Source organism: Hydra vulgaris, chromosome 09, assembly GCF_038396675.1.
Source record: "Hydra vulgaris chromosome 09, alternate assembly HydraT2T_AEP".
NCBI classification, from domain to species: Eukaryota; Metazoa; Cnidaria; class Hydrozoa; order Anthoathecata; family Hydridae; genus Hydra; species Hydra vulgaris.
This window is the reverse complement of record NC_088928.1, coordinates 47,300,158-47,325,326: the sequence shown is the minus strand read 5'-3', so window position 1 is coordinate 47,325,326 and position 25,169 is coordinate 47,300,158. Positions and strand designations below refer to the sequence as shown.

General features: G+C 26.1%; 1 protein-coding gene across 3 annotated transcripts; it reads left to right on the top strand.

Annotated features, from left to right (window-relative positions):
• The first annotated feature begins 1,574 nt into the window (after positions 1-1,574).
• LOC100203497 (uncharacterized) lies at positions 1,575-24,848 on the top strand. Of its 3 annotated transcripts, XM_065805906.1 has the most exons (10): positions 1,575-1,737; positions 1,834-1,917; positions 9,701-9,768; positions 10,382-10,407; positions 12,161-12,359; positions 12,441-12,466; positions 12,676-12,799; positions 20,058-20,380; positions 23,713-23,862; positions 24,015-24,848. In XM_065805906.1, exons 2-10 carry the CDS (start codon positions 1,865-1,867, stop codon positions 24,711-24,713), a joined length of 1,668 nt encoding a protein of 555 aa, XP_065661978.1. In that variant the 5' UTR covers positions 1,575-1,737; positions 1,834-1,864; the 3' UTR covers positions 24,714-24,848. The 3 variants fall into 3 exon arrangements, with proteins under 3 accessions (XP_065661978.1, XP_065661979.1, XP_065661980.1); XM_065805907.1 differs by lacking the exons at positions 1,575-1,737; positions 1,834-1,917 and adding an exon at positions 8,208-8,499; XM_065805908.1 differs by lacking the exons at positions 1,575-1,737; positions 1,834-1,917 and adding an exon at positions 9,496-9,578.
• Positions 24,849-25,169: the final 321 nt, after the last annotated feature.

The window sequence follows — 25,169 nt, the reverse complement described above, 5'->3', positions numbered from 1 at the left end:
TATAACATTTACAAGTTCTATTTATTAAAAATAAGACTATAACGTTATGGTGAATAATTAAATAAATAAAAGATTAAGGACGTCGACTGAAAAAAACTTTGATCAAAATCTGACAATAAAATAACATATTACAAATGTTTTTTTCCTCCTAATTTTTTTGCCTATGAAAGGGAAGCAATTTTTAACTTTTATTTTGAAAATTGAATATATACTAATATATTCCATAGTTTAAGAAGAAAAAAATTACAATCAAAAGTTTTGCAATAAATCATATTAAACGCAAATTTGATGTCAAATTTTTAATATTTGATTCTAGCTAATATCTAGATAGCTCGTTAACTAAAAAAACAAAGGTAAAAATGTTTTTTACAACTTCCGCCGGCTGGAGTCAAATTTCCTCCTCTTTTTTGGCTTCCGCAGCCAGTTGGGAGGCAAAAGCTGCTGGAGGCGGACTATAAATCCTTTTGCCAACAAAATTTCTTCTAGAGGCAGACACAATTGGCTTCCGCTTTCCTATTGGCGTCGGTCTCCATTATATTTAGCCTAAAAAAAAAACTCTGGCTGCGGACGCCAATCAAGAGTCGGAAGCCACTCGAGACAGATGCCAGAAAATTTTGCTTCCAAAAATTTTTTGGAAGACCACTGCTAATGACTTTCCCCTCCCTCAAAGTCGGCCTTTCGGCAGAATATTACTTTGCCTTCTGTAGATATTATCAACTCTGAATTAAACCATTGCAGTGCGCATAATATTTCGAATCTTGCACTAATAACGTTTTGTTTAAAGAAAACAAATTTTGTTTAAATGATTCAAATAGAAAGTGAACAAAAATAATATTTTGTGGATATAAACTTTAGTTATTTTAGATTTTTCTATAAGTAATTTTATTTTTCTTATTATTTATGATTATTTATTATTTAGGTAATTACGTGTTTATGTAAGATGAAAAAAAAAGTCAACAACAAAAAAACTAAACAACAAATGTAAAATTGTATTTTTAGATTTTCTAGTAAAATTAATTAACACTTTTTAATAACATTAATTTTGCTTAGCCCACGGTCGTTTAGATGTGGAAAGTTATTATACGCAAACGACCGTAAGCCGAAATTTCGGTTTTAGTTTCGGTAGAATGTTTGGTTTCAATATTGAACTAGTATATTTCAATATTGAAACCAACCATGAAATTTAGATTTATTTTGGTTTCGGCGTATTTCCTGTTTTGGTCGATCACTACTTGTAACATAATTTGTTGTAACATAATATGTTGTTATATAATATCTATGTATAAAATATTTATATTATAAACAACCATTTTATTTTTAATAAAACATACTAATATTATTAAAACATAATGCTATTTTATATGATTGATAACTTTTATCATAAAAGTTATATATAAAAGTTAAATACGAAAATTCAGCTATAAATTAAATTTTTGCTAACAATCTTCCAGCGCAGTAATTAAAAAAATTAAAATAAGACAAAAGAGAGATAATCATAAAATTTATGATTATCTCTCTTTTGTCTTATTTTAATTTTTTTAACTACTGCGCTGGAAGATTGTTAGCAAAAATTTAATTTATAGCTGAATTTTCGTATTTACTTATACTGTCTTATTTATTGCTTATTAGTAATGTAAATTTTTTAATTATTGTGATTTCTTTTTTGTAATTTTTTAACAAATATCAACAACAACAACAACAACAACAAATTACGTGATGGGTGAAGATGCGTAATTGGTTAGTTCATATTCATAATTTGTTTTATAACATTTACACAAAGTTTCCGTCTGACTTATAATTTTAAAATCGTTTTTAATTTTGTATAAAATTTAGTTAGGTTTTCAAAAACGTTGCTCGACTGACCATGCTATTATTGAACTTGCAAACAAAATGTTTTATTTCGGTAAAGATGAACAGGTAATCGGTGTATTTGTTATTATTGTATCAATGGCTCTAAAAATTCAAGAGTTTAACCATATAATATTAAAACGGAAAAAATATACTTTTCTAGTATTCGTTACTTGGTGTTCAAATAGAATAATATTTTTCATGAAGAAATGATATTCAAAAATATTGTTTGCAATAGACGTTTGATACATACCTCGCTCTTCTCTTGATTATTGCTTGCAAAAAAACTTTACTTAAGTCTAAATCATCATTATCTTTCATACGCTAATCAGTAGTGCAAATTATTTTCATGCTTCAGATATAAGACTTTCAGACAATTTTGCAAACTGCAATTTAAAGTTTGTCGACGTTTATGACAAATGAAAATGGGTTGCAAAAATTGGCTAACATTTCCTGACAAATTAAATAGCGGAAAAGCGCGCAGATATTACGTAATTTTATAACAAAGATTAAAATAAATGTAACGTGTAATAAAACGAAAAAAGTTTTTATTCAGGGACGGATCTAGGGGTATCCTGTTTTGCCCAGGATTCACCCATAATATTCTGAGAAATTGTAAAAGGTTCCGTTTTATAATATAAAAAATGCTAAATCCAATATATTTTGGTTGCCGTAATTAAGGCCAAAAAAATCCCTATTGTTTCAGGATTCATTTGACCCGAATTTCCGATAGACAACAAAAAAAAGTTGCAGGAACGTTTGATCAAGAAGGTTCTCTTGGTTCCGTTTATATGTAAAAATGAATCCTTAATTATTCTAAAAACGCCTTAATTATTCGAATAAAGCCTTAAGTATTCGAATAAATTGAAGTTCATTAAAAATTAAAGTAATTTTTAATAGAAATTTTATTTTTGTTTGCAATTATGGATTTGTTGCTATAAACCTGATCAATGGAAAATGTCCCTCTTCATCAAAAAAATTGGAGCACTCGAGTGAGATGAAATAAAAATTTCGTATCATCTCTCCAGCCTGATGTTTCGAGAATTACTTCTATTCCATTATTAAACTGTGTTTTCAGTTGTTCTTACTCCTTCAACAGTTGAGATACAAATGAATACTCAATTTTCGGCAATTGTGTTTTACTTCCAAGTTCTTCATCCATCACCAAACGGAGGGTTCTATCTAATACACGGTGTTGACAACTGATAAACTGAGGTTTGTTAATGCGTTTCTCTGTGAACATTCGTTGCAATATTACAACAGTATTCTTTTTTCCAGTGTTAACGCTGGTGATATCAGCAACAATCATCTGTATTGAATTCCATAGGTGAAATTCACCGAGGAATTTTTCCCCTGTCATCTACCAAGTCCATGACATCCAATTTGATTCCTCTTCTTTCATTTTTAAGGACGACCACTTGATCATTAATTCAGTTGATGTGCTTGCCATCAAAGTGTAAGGAAAAACTTTCCATACGCAACTTTTTAATCATTTCTTTTTTCAGCTTCAATGCCTCTTTGATTGTTAACTTGTAAATAGCCGATTGACATGGAGTTGGGATGTCAATGCCTTCATGATCCAATTGCTTGCATATGTTAGCAAATTTTTTTGTTGATACTTTTGGGTATGTTATCAAGTTGACTGCAATTTTGCTTTTATGATGTTTTTTGCTTGGTGCATGAGTAATCTCATCATCTTCTTGATCGTTTTAATATTCACTGTTGTCAGCCTAAGTCAGAATCAATAAAACCGGGCTAGGAAAGATGTTGAGTTGGATGACCTATTAGAAAGCTTTTGTCTTTTAGAGGCATGGATTGTTTCTTTACTGGCCACTTACCTGTTGAGTATTCCACTGTTCCTTTGCTTTCTACTTGGAGATGGACAATTGCTTGTCCTCGGAAGATAACCATGTTCCATCCACTTAAGTAATATCAAAAATTTCATTAAGGAGCTCGTTGCTTCCCCGCTTGACACATTCATCAAAACATTTCAGTATTTTATCAAGCTTTGCTTGTATAACTTGATCAGATACGAGGAAAATTCAGTTTATTCTTCCACAATTTGGAGACTTCTTTGGAGATTTCCGCTACTCGCTCCTTTCTACCTTTGATTTTTGGTCCAAGGAAATGGTAGCGTCCGATAATTTGCTTTTGGAGAGGCATTCTGCACTTTTCTTCCAGTGAATATTCTTCCAAAGGGACCATTCTTCTTCTTTTATGAGAGTCTTCAAATTTTACCAGATTATTGGTCCAGACATCCTTGTTCTTCTGAATGCTACTATTGCTAGGCTTGTACGTCGCCATGTGTTGCTTTTGTAATAACTATAATATTAGATAAGCAACTATATATAGACAGTCTAAATTGTTCTAGAATATTCTAAATTGTCCCAGAATGTTCTAAATTGTTCCAGAATGTTCTAAAGTTGTCTAAAATATTCTGGAATTTTCCAAAATGTTCTAAAGTTCTAAACACTATACAAGTTTTAAATGATTTTCAGCAAAGCCACACGTATTAGTAGTAGCAGTAACAAGATTAAATAAATGACGATTCGTAATTTTAATTGAAAGATGACCTTTTTTTACAACCTAGAGGAGTTGAACATGTTTTCAATGTTTTTTAACAAAAGTTATTGATTTATGAAGCACGATTTTTTTTTTTGTAAAGTCTAAAAGTCATAACACCATAAAATACTCAGAAATTCTTTATTTGTTTTATGATCACGTAGTGATCATAAAACAAATAAAGAAATTCTGAGTATTTTATGGTGTAGCACAGATTGTCGCTCTATTTCCAAGGATAAAGATATGTGGACAACAAATCGTTTTGTCCCTATTGTGGAAAGAGAAGTTTAATGCTCAAAGAAATTTGTCAAAAGTGATTTAAAAAGAGGATCGTGTTCGGTTTTGCCAAGTGTTCTATCGCATTCTTCTGTTATCATTAAGGTTCTAAATTTATCCTGTCAACCTCCTAAAAATCTATTTTCAAAAAAAAATCATTAGTTCATTCTCACATAAAGTTTTGCTTAGATAATGAAACTAAAATTATAGGTGTAAATATTGATATTACTCCTAATCCAATCTTACTTGATTGTATTCTTTGTACATAAGATCAGTCCTCAAGTCTTCCTTTTTATGATGTTTCTACTTACTGTGAGCGCGGTAGACATCTATCTGCTAGAAAAGATGATTCAATGTTATTAGATCTAGTTATTAAAATATTTATTCCTAACTTGTCTTTTGTTTTTCCTGTTTTTGGTGAAAAAAAGAAACAATCATTTTTACATAAATGGCTACTTGAATATTCCTGGTTAGCTTACTCACAGATTGAAAATGGAGCATACTGCTATCCATGTACACTGTTGGTTAGCAGTATTCCAAACAATGCCTCAATAATCAACTTTATTCGAAAACCTTTTACAATATGGGGTAATGCAACTTGTGCTTAAAAGGATCACAATAAAAATTGTCGACTTTTTCAAATGTCAATGCATTGTCTTAACATGCTGCAATCAAGATCTAATTCAAAAAAAGTTCTGGTTGAAGTTGACATTGATAATCTTAGAAAAAAACTCATTATAAGTAATCGAAATAAATTAATTCCAATTATAAAGACAATTATTTTCCTTGGCCGCAACGATATTGCTTTTCGAGGTCATCGTGATGACAGTAAGAGCACCATATTCGTTCTGCTCCAAAAAATGCAACCTATATATCTAAAACCGTACAAAACGAACTTATTAAATGCTTTCCAAAAACAATCGAAGAAGTTCTAATTAAGAAAATTTAAAAGTCAGATTATTTTTCTTGTGTGACGGAGCCTCTAATTGTTCTAATGTTGAACAGCTATCTCTAGTTATAAGATAAATTGACTGTAATAATGTTATTTGTGAAGACTTTCTACGGTTTATTAAATGTAAATCTGGTTCAACTGGTCTTAGTCTTGCGCAAAACATAATTTCTGCAATTGATGATCTTACTTTTGGTATCCAAAAATGTAGAGGTCTAGGATATGATGGTGCTGGGGCAATGTCTGGTAAATTTAAAGGTATTTCATCTAGAATTAAATTTATCAATTCAAAGGAAATTTTTGTTCACTGTGTATGCCATAAACTCAATTTAGTTGTTAGTAAATCATGCAATGTTTAGAGTGTTAGAAATGTTCTTCATCAAATCAAAGATGTATTATATTTTTTTAACCTATCATCTAAACGTGCCAGCTGTCACAACAACTTCATTTTTCCTGGTCAAGCAAAATGAATTGATACATGTCAAACTAGATGCGTTCAGAAACTTAGAGGCCTGGATGTTTTATTTTATAACTACATATCTGTTTTTCATTCAATGGAAGAAATGTCATACAATGAAGGTACAATGAAGGTCATGTTTATTAAATCTTATGACAAATTTTTCTTTTACTGTAAGTTTGGTTTTAACAAAACATATAATGGACAATGCCATCACTGTTGTTCTCCAAACTAAAGCTTTTGATATATCACAACAGTGTAATGAAATAAATTGTTAAAAAACTCAAATTTTAGATTTAAAAAAATACTAATGTCTATCGTAACGAATGGTACCTAATTGCTCTTGATCTAGCTAAGACTCTTGATATTTCAGAAGTTAAACCAAGGCTCTTTGGCAGACAAATTTGTAGAGATAGTTATCCCTCTGACCCAGTATCAAATTATTTCAAATATTCCATCACATCTCCTCTTCTAGATCATTTAATTAATGAATTAAAAGATAGATTTAATGAAAGTGAGATGGTTATTTACAAAGGTTTATCTGGTATTCCTGCAACTGTTGTAAATAAAAAATAAACATCCTATAACCCGGGCTTGCTTTGTAGTGCAATTACAAACCCATTGGTGGAATTTATTGTGGGCAAAACGCACCGGAACATTGTTCTGGCACCTTTTTGTTCTGTTGGAACGCGATACGGTTTTTTTATTGTAGAGGTATCTCTTTTAAGTAACGGTGTATTGAAATTCGAGTCGGGCAACCACATTTTGGCAATGGATAGTTTCTTATTATTATTTTCTTTTTTCTTCATAAATTACTGACGTTTCATTTACTTTTTTTTTGTGTGTGTGGTTAAAAATTTACATTTCTTTTCATGTAAACTATATACAAATACATTTTTGTCGTAAAAATATATAGCAGTATAGTATAAAACATATACTCTATATAATAAATAAATATATATATAGGTATACATAAAAAGTATTATGACATTTTTTCAAATCCGAATAATATTAATAAATTACTTTTTAAATAAGAAATTTATAAAAGAATTTTTGATATTGATTTTGATTTTTATAAAATAACCCAGATATGTTATAATACCTATAGAAAGAAATTATAGAAGAACGGCATTTTTTGGTATATATCCAAATATTTCAAAAAATTCTACTTAAATAATGTATTGCACCACATGCATGATTTTACAAGCTTTGTAGTTTAAATAATTTTGTTTTGTATGAACTTTCTCACAAAACAAAATTATTTAAACTACAAAATTTTTAAACGTTCTTATATATATATATATATATATATATATATATATGTATATGTATATATATATATATATATATATATATATATATATATATATATATATATATATATATATATATATATATATATATATATATATATATATATATATATATATATATATATATATATAAAACCTTTTATAATAATCTATATATATAATATTTATAATAATCTTTTTAAATAATCTATTATATATTTAAAAATCTTTTAACGTTAAAAATTTATGATCATGTAAAGTTTATACTCCCATTACTATTTTGGGGAGGGTGAAAAGTTCACCCTCATAACGTTAACAAAACGTTCGATCATAACGTTAACAAAAAATCGAAGAAGCGAAAGAACAATGCTTATTCTGTTTAAATTTTCAAAGCTTGTTAAAAAGTAGTTTATTTTAGTTAAAATTAAAAAAATTAAACGTCTATAACTTATTTTAAATAATTTTGAAACATTTCATTCAAAATTTTATTAAATTTTTTTCAAAAATAGAAACTTAAATTAACATTTTACTAATAAAAAAATAAAATCGTAACGCGTTCCGATAGTAGAAAAAAACGTAACAAAATTGCTTCAAAATTTTGTAACGTTTTTTTTTTAAATTACACCTGATGATGCTGACCGCAATAGGTCAACGAAATATTGAAAATAAATATATAACTATATCAAAATATGTTTAAAACAAGCAAACAAACAAACAAAAAAAGTTCAGACGCAATCTTTTTCAAACTCAACATATAAGTTAAAATAAATATTTAGACGTTTTTATTTTTTAGTGTTTACACTTTCCGAAGTCGCATATATAATTTTTTTCGATGACATTTAAAATAAATACAAATATACAAATATACGTTTTATTACACATAATATTTATTTTAATATTTGTTATAAATTTACGTATTGTCTACGTGCTTTTCCGCCATTTAATTTGTCAGGAAACATTTCGCCTCCTCATCACTTATTTATTGAAAAATGTCATTCAAAGGTTTAGATTCTTAACAAACCTATAAATCTTTAAAAAATATATATATCTTTGCGTAGTAATCTACATATAACTGCATGTTGTTTTTTTTTTAGAAGATTAACCAAAGAATCAAGGTATTAAGAAATTTTTCATAATCATAATTTGCTAAAAGTACAATTTTTAGACAGAAGTATTTATTTAAGTAATTAATTACGTGTTATATACATTTATAAAAACTAGATAATACCATATATATAAACACTTTGCGCTCGTCATATAAAAATCCGGACGTAAAAATATTTCCTTGAAACCAAAGTTGACTTTTTACTTTGATCATTTGGTTTTTAAAGATTAGTATCGATCTGATGTTCATCTATTGTGTTGCTTAATGACGTGTTTTGAAAACAATGTAGTTTTTTCAATAATTTAAGAATTTTTTTACTTTAAGTTATTTCTTTACTTTAAACTTTATTTAAGTTTTTTGTTTCTTGAAAAACTTTATATATAAAATATTGTATAAGTAAATATAATTAAATACAAATTTTACATGACACTTTTAAGATGTATATTTTTTTACTTAACTTTGATTTAAATTTATATGATACTCAATATATATATACATATATATATATATATATATATATATATATATATATATATATATATATATATATATATATATATATATATATATATATATATATATATATATATATATATATATATATATATATATATATATATATATATATATTTTAAAAACTTATAACCGAAGTTATAAAATTTTTAAATTAGTTTATATATTATGTGTTCCATGTAATTTATGTTTAAATCAAATTTTGAACACAAGTAATAATTAAAATTTCTATATGCTAATATAAATTAAATTATTTAATTTGTATTTGTAAATGATTTAAGCTATAGTTGCCCAGAAAACATTGATTATAAAAATACCTATATAGGTCCACTGCAAATCCATTTCAATGGATTTGCAGTGGACCTATATAGGTATTTTTTAGCGGATCATTGGAGTTTTGCTCATTGGCTACTTAATGGGTCAATAGTAGCAGCCTCTATAAATGACAAGCCGATAACTTTTTGACATGATAATAGTGGCTAGTCATTGGCTAGTCACTTTTGGCAACTGCCAATAATGGTCCACTATGTAACCAATAGGCAAAACTACAGTGGTTGGCTCAAAATAGTTGTATAGGTCTACTGAAATTCTGCTATAGAGTGTTTTCTGGCTGATTATATTTTTTAATGATTTTAATTTGATATATATTTGTTAGTTTTGATTTTAAATTTATTTTGTGTGTGTGTTTTTAATACTAGATATTTGGAAAAAATTTCTAAAAATATGACTTACATTCTTGCATTTGCTATACTTGTAATTGTATCAGGTATGAATATCAAAAAATATATATTTATAATCTTATTCTTTCTACCTTTTTTTTTTAAATTATTTTTATATACAGCTATTCAACATTTTTAGTAGCACTTGATTTAATAAACATGGATGAGTATTTTTTATAATTAGGCATTTAGAATTTGCTAAATAATTGTTTTTAGTGTATTGGATTATTTGTATACCATACTATTTATCTATTAGTGTTTTAATTAAAAAATAATTTGGTTAATTTTTTCATAATTTTTGTTTTTATTTTCACTCAAGAGCTGTATGTAATAATGTTTCAGAGTTTATTTTATTTCAACTATTTTCAAGTTTTTGTTTTTGTTTTGTTTATTCAATTGTATTTCAAATAGAGGTACATTTAAATAGAGGTACATTCAAATAAAGGTACATTCAAATTATGATTATTTAGACCTTACAAAAAAAAAATTGCAATTTGATGATTTTGGTGGATTTTATACTTAGCATTTCTCTTTATTTTTATTAAAAATTAAGGCTCTAATTTTAAATTTTTATGTTTTAGTTCAATAATCACAGTCACTCCTCTGTAAGCCTGTTTATTTATTTACCAATAGTATTTACATTTTTATGTAATTTTTTAGATGTCAATCTGGTTCCAATAAATCAGGTATTTTTTTAAATATATTCTTAATTTGGTGCCAATAAAAACAAAAGTTCATTTATTTGAAATAAAAAATAAAACAGAATATTGCCAATGTTATTTGTAAATATATTTGTTTAAAAGTTTCACCCATATAAAATCTCACTCCACTCCAAGTTAAAACTTAAAATATATTTGTGTTTTGTTTTTATAATATACAGTTAATATATTAATACATGAGTTATTACATATGAAAATCATTTACCATACTGCTATATTATTATTAGTGTTTTTAATTTATTGTGTCAGGCCAAAATGTATCTATGGGGTAACATCTGCCACTGATTTTTTTGTGCTAATTTTTTGAAAATTTGGTTAAATAATGAACTATTTTCTTATATACTTTAACTAATCAATTCAATTCATCAGATAGCTTACCTGCTAATCTTATAAAGTAATGGTAATTTTTTTTTTTTGAAGCAGTTGAAGTTCAAGTTTGAAAACTTCTTACTCTTAAATCTTCCTAATTTTTTTTCTATTGCACAAGTGAAAAAAAGTACTTTTAAGCTACTTTTTTATTTACTGCCAAAAGGTTTTTTATTTACTACTAGCTATTTGTGAATAAGGCTTCTTAATAGTTTATTTGTTGGTAAATAAAACAATCTTTGAGGGCTGCAAAAAGTTTGGTGTTTTATAGGTTTCTTCAAGAGATTTCTTTTTTCTTTTCTGCTTTTTTTGTTGTTGAGAAATTTCTCTTAAATTTTAATAATAATTTCAAACTAAAATCAGAGATTTTCAAGAAGTTTTGTAATAGATATTTAGCTCTGCCAATTGGTTACAAAAATAAAAATTACAACAATCACAACTGATTTTGTCTTCTAATCAATTTTAATGTTGACAAAGCTAAATTGTTAACTATTAATCATATAATCAATCTGTATAGTTAAGCTTTTAATTTCTAAATCATAAATTTTCTTTTTTCCTCTTTGTAATATTAAAAATTGATTTAACTTTTTTTGAATTTTTAAAACAAATTTTTGTCAAGAAAAGTATATGATAAAATAAATGTTAAATAAGTAAAGTAATAATACGAATATTAGAGAAGTTCCGGGGTTCTTAATTCCAGGGTTTAGAGTGAAACATTGTTTTTATCCAACCTTTTAAATGCAAGAGCTCCTAAAATGTTCAGAAACTCTGTAAGGAAAAAAGTACTTAAAAAATCATAAAAGATATTGTTTTTGAACTTGGTATCCTTATAAAAAGTGGAACCCAGAGGCCATTTTTCTATAAAGTTAAAATGTTCCTAAACATTTTGATCTATAATAATTCAAAATCTAAAATTTAATTTTTATAACTTGATTTAAGTTATTTTAAAGAGTTTAATTTTTGAAGGTTTATTGCTTTAAATATAATTGATTATGTTAATATACCACTGAATTTTTTAAAATAAATATCTAACTTTTCAAAATAAACTGAAAAATACAAAAAAAAAAATACAAAAAAAAACAAACATTTAATATAATAATAACTATTGTTGTTAATAATTATTAAATATAAATTTTTTGGATTCAAGAATATCATAAAAGGTTTTAAACTATTCCATTTTGTAATAATTTTTTCCTTACTTTGACCCTGTTTGACACTATTGATGCTAATCCACCACCATTGGCTCAGCCTGATTTTCTGTTTTATTTTTTAATTAATAACTTATTTTAATATTTTATATAAATTTTATTTCAACAAAAAATTTTTTTAAAAAGTAGTTTATTTAAAATTTTAGCCTGACTTTTTTGCTGGTCTTGAACCTATTCTAGAAAAATCTTATAAATCACATGGGTCAGCAGATTCAAGAAATGATGACCATTCTTCAGATAGCGAAATGTCTAAGGAGGATTTACTTGCTGAAATAAAAAAAAATATGAACGATCTTTTTAGGAATTACATCAATAGTGATGATGCAACAAAAAATGAAAAAAAAGGTTTTTCTTTATGTGTATAGTAATACTTGCTTTTGCTTTTTACATTTTTTAAATTTTATTTATTTTCTTTTTGATACTTAGATAAACAGTCCACCACAAATGCCCAGGTTATTTCATATTTATTTTTTAATTATTTAATTTGTGAACTATTTCATTGAAAGAAATTATAATCAAATTTTTTTGTTTTTTTTTGTTTTTGTTTTTTGTGACCTTTTAGTTTCTTATAATAAAAGTTTCTAATGTAGCTTGTATATAAATACAATGTAGCTAGTAAATGTTTTTAATCTAAATATTTTTACAAGTAAATTTTTTTTAGATTATTGAAAATACTATTGAGCAGAAGGATGCGAGGTCTGATTCCTTATCAAATGATAATACAGATCAAACCAAAGTATTGCTTAAATCAATACTTGACGTTTTAAAGTCTAACAATATATCAGGTAACCATTTTATCTACAATATGCAAAAGTTATTGCTATAATAATAAGTATTAAATGTGTGTGTTTCTATATATATATATATATATATATATATATATATATATATATATATATATATATATATATATATATATATATATATATATATATATATATATAGAACCCTTAGATGTTGTCCGAAAGTTTTTCCCATATTTTGTTGACAAAAAGTAAAAATTAAAAGGCAAGACCGGAATTATTTTTTTTTATTAATTAATAGACTGCCTGCCCCAACCAAACCCTCAGTCGATGTAGCAGCACTCCCTTGCGGGTCAGGCTAAAAGATAGTAGATGTAGCAGCACTTTCGTCCAACATGCAAATGTTGGACGAAAGTCAAAAGTAATTAAAAGTGATTTATGTGTTGGCGTAAGAATCACTTTTTTCCTTCCGCTCTTCCCAAAGACAACAAACTATAGATCTATATATATATATATATATATATATATATATATATATATATATATATATATATATATATATATATATATATATATATATATAAATATATATATATATATATATATATATAAATATATATATGAAATGTGTATTTTCAAAATGCGGTATATACATTTTTGTGGTATTTAGATAATTGACTATTTTCGCAACATATGTATACATATATACATATATACAGCGGTGGCCAAAAATTAAAGACCACTCATTTTTTAGTTGGTTTCCTAATCTTTAAATTAAAATTAAGAAGATTCTAATTGACATATTAAATTTTTTTTTAATATCTTGTTAATTAAAACATACGGATTAAAGTGATATAGTTTTTTTAATCTAATTCTAATTAAATAGCGTTTAACTTATTAAAAAACTGATAAGTACTTATAAATCTTCTTTAAATAAATTGGACAAAATTTAACGACCACTATCAAATCTTTAATTTGCACTTATTAAAAATAATAATCCATTATTTTTTTTAACTGTCTTAATTGTTATGTTGGCTATAAAATAAAATGTCGAAACCTGAGTTTCGATATCAAATAAACATTTATTTTTTGAGTTGCAATAAGGATATAAAAATATTGCAAAAATGCGTGCAAAGATCGAAGAAAAAGACAGATATGCGGCTCTTTTATTTAAAGAAGAAGGCTATAGCATCAGACTAATAGTAGAAAAGCTCAGAAGGTCTCACTCTTGCATTATTAACATAATTCAACGATACAAAGAGACCTGGTCAATTAATGATCGTCATAGGACTGGACGCAATAAAATTTCAAATAACCGTGATGTTCGCTCGTTAGTGAGATTAATGAAAGAATACAGACTAGCATCATCTACAAACTTGTCTACGAAATGGACACTGTCAAATGGTCTGAAAGCAAGCCCTAGAACTGTGCGAAGGGTCCTCCACAATTTAAATTATTTATGGCGTGCTGCTGCAAAAAAACCACGCTTAAATAAAAAACAAAAATTTGCTAGGAAAGAGTGGTGCAAACTACATAAAAATTGGTTAACTGATCAGTGGAGCCGTGTGGTCTTTAGTGATGAAATGAACGTTGAAGTAGACAACAGAAAAGGTCGCGTAATGTTGCGTAGACTTCCAAGCGAACTGTTCGATGAATCATGCATTTTAAAACGAACAAAACAAGGCAGTGGTTCAATAGGCATTTGGGCCTGTATGAGTGCCTGTGGAGTTGGCGTTTTAATATTCTAATAAAATTCAAGTGCTTCCATGGCCTGCCAATAGTCCAGACTTGAATCCAATAGAGAATTTATGGTCGTGGCTTGATCACAAGCTTGGTAAAGAACAACTTTACAATTTGGAAGATTTGAAATCTTCTATCTCTCATCATTTGAAAAATGTGCCTGATGAAGTAATCAAAACTTTAATAAATTCAATGCCAGAACGAGTACAAGAGTGCTTGAAAACAAATGAAGGAACAACACGTTTCTAAATTATTTTTTTTATTGCTTTTTGAAATATTTTCGAAACTGGTCTTAAAATTTTGTCCAATTTTTTTTCCCATTTATATTTTTTACTAGTCAGTTTTTTAATTTTTTAACATTACTTTGTAAAAAAATTATAAATTCTTTTATAATAAATATAAAATACAATAAAATTTCTTTCTAAAAATGTTTTTCTTTTTTGATACCTTTTTCCAAAATAAAATTATACGAAGGTTAAAAATATATTTTGAAAAAAAAAGAGTGGTCTTTAATTTTTGGCCACCACTGTATATATATATATATATATATATATATATATATATATATATATATATATATATATATATATATATATATATATATATATATATATATATATATATATATATATATATATATATATATATATATATATATGTATATATATATATGTATGTATATATATATATATATATATATATATATATATATATATATATATATATATATATATATATATATATATATATATATATATATATATATATATGAAATGTGTATTTTCAAAATGCGTTATATACATTTTTGTAGTATTTAGATAATTGACTATTTTCGCCACACAATGGTGATTCATATATTTAAAAAAATTATTTTTGTTTAATGTATATATACATAAAGTATAACATATAATAATGTTAATAATTTAAATATAGGTAAATTCATAAAAATATTTATTTTGTTAATAAATTCGCATTTACTTCCAAAATACTGTATATCCAATTACAGCTTATTAGAAAAAAAAACGGTATATCCATTTTATAATGATAAATATTTTATTATCATTAATTTTTTTTTAACATAATGTATAACTCTGTTCATTTAATGTTTTAGTAATTATATTTGAATGATAATGTAAATAAAAATAATGTTCTGTGCATTTAATGTTTTAGTAATTATATTTTAATGATAATGTAAATAATGTTCTAGTAAAGTATTGTAAGCTATTTTATTTTACAGTTCACAATATTGAATTTGAATTTATTTTGGAGAATTGAATAGGAGAAAATAAGCCTTAATACTATTTTATATTTAATTTTGAAGTTTGAATATAAAATTTTAATTATAATGCATACAACATATACTTTCCTTTTTATTGAATGTTAAAAGACAAAAATAGTTCTTCAAACAAAAAGTTAACTATCATCTTCATTAGACAGTTCAGTATCTACTATAGAATGTTTCAGAAGTTTCTCATAATGTTTGTGTTTCTCATAATATCATGTAGCTATTAGCTACATGGAGCTACTTCCTGATGGTCAAAATTGATGATCAATTTTTTGACCTTCCTTTTTTTAAATATTTTTATTATTTTCACATACTTTTTTATTTCTGCTTTAAAGTCTTAAGCTGACCAATCCTGGCCATAAACAAAAACTTTGCCATGTTGGCTAAGAATATCCCTGTAGGCAGCAGGTTCTAAGATCTGATCATATTAGATCTGGTTTAATATCCTGCTAAACACGACCAAACACTCTATCTGCTGGAAAGTAGGAATGCCCTAGTTCAGGGAAGGTAACAGTAATGACCAGATTTTTAAAATATTGCTTTTTCAATGAAAGAAGCATCAACACCATGTTTTGTTCTTGATTTGTCCATGTTAGGCATCTGAAAATTGATGAAGAATTGATGCATTGGAACATACATCAAAAAGATTTGTAATTAAAAAATGATGTAATGCAAAAAATATATTAAAATCTTTGCTGTTTTCACATTCTAGCCAGGTGAAAAAGTTAATGCCATTTAAATATTGAGTTAGAATAGTAGGCTTCTCATATCTAAACAAGTGGTCATCTCATTAGATTGTATATCATTGTATATCATTGGCTGTAAAGCTTTCGTGCTTTTCTTTGATGGAGAATGTACATAGTTGTTTTGTTCTGGCGCCCCCTCCCATGTATTAAGCACCCGATAGTACTATCAAACATTTTTTATTTGTCATAATTTGGGAATAATAGACAAGTAAGTTAAAATGTTAAAGTTGTTGAATTTTTTATTGAAACAAAGTTTTGAAAATGAAACACTGCATTAGCCTCATTTTTTTCTTTACAAAAAATGGAATTGTTGGTTTAGCAAATAAAATAAATGAAAAATAATTTTTATTATTGAATAATCTACATCAATAGAAATAAAAAAAAAAAAATTAAAATATTAACATAAGATGTCTTTTAAAATTATTTTAACTTGTTTTTCCTTCATCATTCCATAATCAGCTCAGTTAAACAAATGTTTTTTGCAAAAGCCTTTAATATGATGATTTAGTATGATGATAAGAAATCTTGCCTCAACTAGCATGAAGAAATGCGGTTTTTTTTCCTCCTCTTTTTTCGTCTTGTCTAGTCTAGCTTTCATCTTGTCCATTGCAATCCACCATTTTATTAACGCGACTTAACAAAGTTTGTGCTTGCGCAGAAGTAATTTACATTTACCACAGATTGATCACAATAAATACTGCACTTTAAAAATAAACTAAAAACTCCATACCTTGTTTCAAAAAAAAAACGATTTTTAGACATAGAAAAATATAGGGTTATACCTTTGCTTTGGAAATAATCAGATGTCTGTCGGGTCCTTATATACTAAAATGAACCACAAATTTTCTGTTTTTTCAAAAATAACACATTCCGTATGTTATAAAAAGAAACTCTTTACATATATATATATATATATATATATATATATATATATATATATATATATATATATACGCACACATTTTTATATATGCAGGCCTTGTTATGAGATTTTGTTGCATAATGGAAAAGCGTAATGTGAGTAATTATAACTTTACTCAATAAACATATTTACATTGTTAATCTTTATAATCTGTTATCTTTATAATCTGTTGTTATCTTTATAAAATATCTTTAAATTAAACTAAACTAACATTATTGTTATAAAGTTACAATAAAATTTCAATAGATATTTAAAAAAAAAAAGAAAATTCTTATTTTTAAAAACTTATTCTTATTTCAACTTATACTATTTATTTCTTTAAACATTTATAACGCAACATTATTGTCTTATGTTTGCTTTCTCACAATTTAGTTGTTTTGTCTTTTTTAATGAGGAGGCAATTGTGTATGGGTGAATTTCTTAATGGTTAGAGAAAAAAAAAACTATCAACAATTTTTTTTTCTTAAGATTTTTGCTTTAACAAAATCTTCACCTTCTACTCAATTAGTTAATCATTTCTAATTGACGTTCATTTATAGATCAATCTAAAAATTTAATGGTAAAGAAAAAACTATTGTTAAAAAGCAATTTCAAAACTAAAAAAATTTTAATAAATTTGTTACATAAAGATTACCAAAAATAGAGTTCAGACTTTTAATTGTAATAAAAACAATAACAGAAACAATAACTGTTTTTATTGTATTAACCCATTAAGAGTTCATGCCATATTATTATGCAAACTTTGTCTTTAGTTTCCCTGAGGTTTTTATGACTGTATGTGTTCTATAAAGTAACTGAACTTTTGGGTCTAGTTGCGAAGTTATACAAGAATTTTGTTTCATGTATTAAGAAGAATATTTGGTATTCTAAACTGCCTCATTTTTTAAAAATGACCTCCTTACAAAGTTTAACGGTACGGTCTGATAGGCGATGAGTAATCTAAAAATGTAGAAAAATTTGTTGCAAAATAAAAGTTCACATGTTCAGACTTCTAATGTATAGTTACCCAGGTCAATGGTTCCCTGATTCTATAATGCTGTAATTTATTACTCATTAGCGGTTAATTATAAAAATAGAATAAAATTATTTTCACACGCTTTATGCAGTTAGTAGTAATCAATTAGTTTAGATGTCATCTATATAATATAAAAATATATGGAAAAAAAAGCAAAATAGTTATGAAAATACATACTTAACTCCATAACACGTTTTATCATACTATAACATGGTTTTAAATGTGTATGGGTTGGGAAGACAATCTATCAATTAAAACAATTTTTTTTTTCTGTTTTTAAACTTTATCCGGTCTTCTATATTCACTTATATATATATGTATGTATGTATTCATATATATATATATATATATATATATATATATATATAAATATATATATATATATATATATATATAAATAAATATATATATAAATATATATTTCAATTCAATGATAAATATATATATATAAAAATAAATATATATATATATATATATATATATATATATATATATATATATATATATATATATATATATATATATATATATATATATGATTATTTCTTTTTCTTTGATTTTATACTTAAAAGCTGGGATTTGATAAAATATACATACTATCATGATTATCTTAAAAAGCAATTATGACAAAAATATCATCTATTATTTTATATTTTTGTGTTAATGTTACAATAGTTTGAAAATATATAATGATTTTCAAAACACTATACTCTACCTAGAAATATTTGATGACTATTTCTCATTGAAAATATATTATTTATAAGTTATTGGGAATAGTCTTTTGTTTAAAACACTCACAAACAATTTATTTTCATAAAAATAGTTACATGAACTATATAAGCAACTTCTATGCAAGACTTCTGTGTGTGACCATGTGTGAACTGCATTTTAACAATTGTTGTGACTCAGTGGTACATGATATCCTGTAACTTTTTTAAAACCTTTACTTATAAATAGATGTTATTTTAATAAAGCTTTAAATATTAACTAAAATTTGAATTTTTCTGTTCCGTGTGCCATACAAAAACAAACAAATGCATACAAGGATTCAGGGGTGTGTGTTGACAAGGGTTCAGGGGTTTGTGTTAAAGACAGCCATTAGGTTTGTATAAAGACATACAGAGTTCGACTATCTCTTGTTTGCTATCTCTCCTAAAACCTGATTTTTTGGGGGGTAAGATGTGGGTGATTTTGTAATAAGTAATGGATATGTACGCAGAGGAAGAATGGGGGGTTGTTGAAAGTATACAGATGCGTATAAGAGGTTCCTAAATCAGTGGTTTTACTGCGTACGTACTTAATGAATGCCCTTTGTTTTAGTTTTTACTATATTTGGCGCAATTTTATGATTGCCCAACATTTTTGAATATTTTCTAATAAAATTTTCTAGCTTTTATATATTTTGCTTTTGTAGCCTTTTTTTTTTTTTTCTTTGCAGCAATTTTTTCACAATTTGTTAACTTCAAATATTGCCTTAGTTGAATTCAAATATTACCTTCATTTTTGGAATGCTTTTTTTCAAAAATAAAACTTTTTTTCTTTTTTATATATCTATATCCTTATTATTTATATTTACACTTATTAATTATAAGGTATTAGACCAGAAGAAAATGTTCCTGAAATTAACACTTCTACACAACTAAACACTAGCATTGTGGCTAGTAAAAATACTGATGCACAATCAAATGTTGACCATTTAATATTAAACAATCCAAAGGCTAATCATTTAAATAGTAATTTAGATGTTTCAAACAACATAGCTACAACTGCAACATCTATAGTCACTTTTCAAGATCTTCAAGAAGCTATTTCCAGATTAGTTGCAGCTCTTGACAAAAAACCAGTTCCTGACCTGGATAGTTTACAATTTAAAAATATTCAACAACTTGAGCAAAATAAAGAAGATTTAAAAGAGGTAACATAGTTTTTATTACATGTCTAATAATATTTGTCATTTACTCAGTTAGGCACAGCTAAAATTTGACTTCGTAATCATTAGTTTTTTAATTTTATTTTAATTAGTTTAGTTAAATAACATGTATATCAACAAGGCATAGTATATTAAAGAACTTCAGTTAATTTGCAATTATCAGTTATAATGAAATTACTTGATTTGTTGCTTTTGCTGTTGATCAAGCGAGTGAAAAAAAGTTTATTTAAGTTTTACGTTCAGAACTAACAAATTTGTTTTCAAAAAGTCAAAAATTACTTGAACAAAACTTTTTAGATCATTTACTGATTTTTTTTTTGTGATCAATAATTTGTGATAGTTTAGAATTACAAAATTATTTGTGATAGTTTGCAATTACAAAATAAAAATAGGAGTGGCATAATAATAATCAGAAAATTTTTTTTTTGTTACTTATTTTAAATGTGAGAGCTTTGAACTTTTTGCATTAAAATGTATGGATTTGTGTTAACTGAGCAAATATCTTTTTATTTGTGTTGAATTGACAAATTTGCAATTGATGTATTGTTGAAAACTTTAAAAGCATTACTAACAGTTGATTTGTTTACAGGACATGTTTAACTATTAAATTTTTTTGTCTGCACAGTGGCCTTGTTTGTTCAGGCCCGAGATAAATAGTTGAAAGAAAGCTGTAACTACAACAACAACAATACTCCTCCTTGGTAAAGTGTTGTGTAATAGTTTTTTTGTGTAGTAATTACATTTTTTCTTCTACTTATTTGTGAAGTTTTGCTGTGCACAACTTAACAAAGCACAAATTCGTGAAGTTTTGCACAACACAACTTCACGCAGCACAAATTCGTGAAGTTTTGCACAGCACAACTTTACACAGCACAAATTCGTGAAGTTTTGCACAACACAACTTCACGCAGCACAAATTCGTGAAGTTTTGCACAGCACAACTTTACACAGCACAAATTCGTGAAGTTTTGCACAACACAACTTCACGAATAAGTAGAAGAAAAAAAACTGATACATAAATATATAGCTTACATAAAGCTGATACATAAATAAATAGCTTATATAAAGCTGATACATAAATATATAGCTTATATAAAGCTGATACATAAATACATAGCTTATATAAAGCTGATACATAAATATATAGCTTATATATAAAAAGGATAAAAATCTTAAATGTGAAAAGAAATATATTATTTTAAAATAATTTATTGACTCAAATACAAGTTTCTTAAAAATGCAATGTCCAAAAAGTATATCTCATATATCTTTAGCATTAATTATTAGTAGCAAATTTTTATTCAAAACAAATCTTCAAATAAGTTTCTCTCGTTTTCAATTTCATCACTTGAATCTTCTCTGATTTCTAAGTCCTAAAAGACATTGGTATCTTAAAGAGCCAAAAAAATTACGATTTTATTGTTGCAGTCTTGACCATGACATCTGCTGCATTTTAATCTGTTTTTACTGCAAGAACAAATATTAATTATGCACATATTTCTTGATAAAGTTTTTACAGTGAATCACTTAAGTATATTGGATGGTACTACATCTTTGTCTGTTGGTATAGGAAAAAGGCAACCATTTTTCAAAGTAAAAAACCAGGTCACTTACCATATTAGATCAAGATTCATTTCGGGCGCCTGAAATATTTCAGATAAAATCTCTTTTATTGGCTTAAAACTTATCTTTAATAAACCCTGATAACTTGATCTGTGATAAAGTATAATCTTTAAGGATATATCAGATAAATTTGAAGTCAACTTGTGCTTCAACCGTGGTATGCTTCAATAATTGCATTGAGAAGAAGAACATATTGATATTAAGCCCATTCTCTAAATTGTTCCTTTTCCAGTCAATATGCAAATGCTGTGATCTACATTGTCAGCCACTCAATGTAGGAACTTTGGGTCTTGTTCTTGCGCAACATTTAATTTTTTGAACTGCAATAGATAACTTAAAAAATTTCACCTCATCAGAGGATATTGAAAATCCAAATCTAGAAAAGTGATCTACAAGCCATCTAGTTCCAAAAGATTTGTCAATGTCTACATCGATCCCAAATGGAATTGGTGCTATCATAGATCCTGATCAAAGCTTGAGCAATGCATTGTCCTAAACTAGTTTGTTGAAGCTTTGAAGAAATTAAATGGCCTAGAAAAACTGTAACTGTAACCATTCTTGTCCATATTTAATATCCATATCATCTAGTGACGGGCATATAGATTTATTAATAATCATTTCTCTGATTTTGCTCTTTATTATACTTGCAGCGGCAGCTTTGATATCATTTTTAGAGTGATCTTTTGTTTTTTGAAATTTCGATATAATAAAAAAGGCCATATCTCTGAAACAAACTAAATTAGATTGGCCAGAGATTTCTCAAAAAAAAATATTACCATAATATTCAAGTTATTTTCATTCCAAAGATTTAGCCGAGTAACACACTAACAGCGTAATGCTTTATAACAAGGCCTACTTTTCAAACCACAGGAACAGATTGCTTGTCATATATGGAACTAAGGAATTTTTTCAGATTGGATATACTTGAATTTTTTGGCGACATATCTACCTTTCAACTGATAAAAATATTGCGTTGGTCTAGCAATTGTGAATGTTCTTTTTTGTAAAAGATTTTATTGTCATCAATTACACAAGTTTTCTTTGTTTAAAAGCTTATAAAGCTGGATGACAGCTTTAGTTTCTCCATCAATGGATCACTTTTTTTGAGTTATCTTTTTATGATATTCTTCATATTCAAGTACTTTTCTTATCAAAGCTTGGCTGCGTTTAAATTTTCTTCCAAGATCTCTCCGCAACTAACATTGATTTGCCTTTATGGAGTGAATGATTTTCTTTCACTCCCAGCTTCTTTTTCAATAGATTGTTAATATTGCTGCATAATAAATCTAACTGAGCTTAGGAAACACCTGTCATTTTTGAAATGTCAAGTAAGACAATGTAGAATTTTTAATTTTAGATTTTGAAGACTTTTTTTTGATTTAATATTTGTTTACTTCATTTTAATTCGATAGTAATCGATCAGATAGTAATGTATGTCTGTTTGACTAGATATAGCAACACTCATAAAAAGCACTTGAATTATACAAATTGAATAAAATCTGATTTATGTGAGTTTGGAGAAAAGTTTGTTTTAAAAAAAAAAGTAGTATTGTTATGAGATTAAAATAAAAAAAGTTAAAATTATATATAGAATTCTATTTTCAAAAAATTCTGTTTTACGCAGTTATAAGTATTCAAATGCAAAAATGTTTCTAAATGGTATATGTATATATATATATAAATTTTTGATTTAGATTGACGAACCTGTCAAAAATACAGAAAGCATTTCAAAAGAAAAACAACCAACACATCCTGATTTAACTAATGCGCTTAACGAAGTTATCAAACACTTGCCTTCACATAATCAGCACAGTAATAATGAATTGGGTAAAAAAGTTGATCAGGTATTAAAAATAATAAAAATGAAGTTCAAATAAAAATTGTAATAGTTATGTAAAAAGTTATGTAAAAGTTAATTAACTCTTTTTATTATTATTATTATTATTATTATTATTATTATTATTATTGTTATTATTACTATTATTGTACTTTTTAGGGCTCTGAATCACATGTGGGGATTTCAAAACAGAATGAAGATGACGGAATGACCTTTGAGAAGTTTAAAGAGATTTTCTATAAAACTTATTTCCCTAGTTATGTAGAAAACGATCAACAAAAAGTGATTATGTTGGGCCGTAAAGATGGATATGATCAAAAAGATGATTTCAACAACAAAAAAATGGCTGATTTGTACGAAGAAATTCGTAAAGCTACTGAATATGAAACAAATCATGCGAGAATGGCAAGAGAAGAGAAAAAAAAGGAGCTTGTCTCATTATTAAATGAAATCCTGAAACCTGAAGATAGGGTTGTATATAATGGTCATACTGTTTCGCTACAGAACAAACGTAACTTTAAAAATTTAGCCAATGAAGAGGATGATGAGATTTTGAAAATCTTTAATAAAAAATCAAGTAACCTCAATGATTATGAAAATCATAAAGATGTCGTTAGAGAAGATTCTACTTCAGTCGGCAAAAATTCAAGCACTTTAAATAGAAGAGCTGCTTTGATCAATTATTTGAATAAGTTTATTGCAAAATTGGAAAAAAACTTCAACAAAAAGAATGATGATTTATATTCTTCCTCTGATTCACAAGTAGATGCTCAAAATTATAAAAATTTTGTTCAGGCTTTATTAAAACATATTGACTCGGGAACAGATTATTATTACAAATTTGACAAAAGTAGATAAAATAGTAAACTATTTTTAAATGTGTTTTTTTTATAAGGTGTTGAGGTATTCTGCACTCGGTGATTTGTGAATTATTAAACGTTGTGTTTATTGAAATATTTTGTACAATTTTTTAAATCTTTTTTAACATTGTAAACGTTTCTACATTTTTTTTATACGACTTGAATGGTTTGAGATGTAATTACTCGGTTTAATCCATATTTTTATATATTTTATTTATATATATATATAAATATATATTTGTAAATCTGATTTTGATGTACCTTTTGTTAGTTTTTATATGTTTTTAATTTATATTTTGACGATGTAAATTTCTAAAATAATTTATTTTTGTTTCATTTTTTAATCCCATTGCTGTTTTATTTCTTCTTTTGACCCAATTTAAAAAAATTGCTTTATTAAGATTTTTTATAAAAATATTTAAAAAGCCCATAAGACTCGTTCAATCAAAAAAAT

What these genes read in the sequence shown, in the direction of transcription:
- LOC100203497 (XM_065805906.1), top strand. Translation starts at nt 1,865, where the DNA reads ATGCTATTATTGAACTTGCAAACAAAATGTTTTATTTCGGTAAAGATG. An exon ending in ATTTCGGTAAAGATGAACAG is followed by an intron (nt 1,918 to 9,700) that starts GTAATCGGTGTA and finishes TTTTAATACTAG; the next exon opens with ATATTTGGAAAAAATTTCTA. An exon ending in TGGGTAAAAAAGTTGATCAG is followed by an intron (nt 23,863 to 24,014) that starts GTATTAAAAATA and finishes TGTACTTTTTAG; the next exon opens with GGCTCTGAATCACATGTGGG.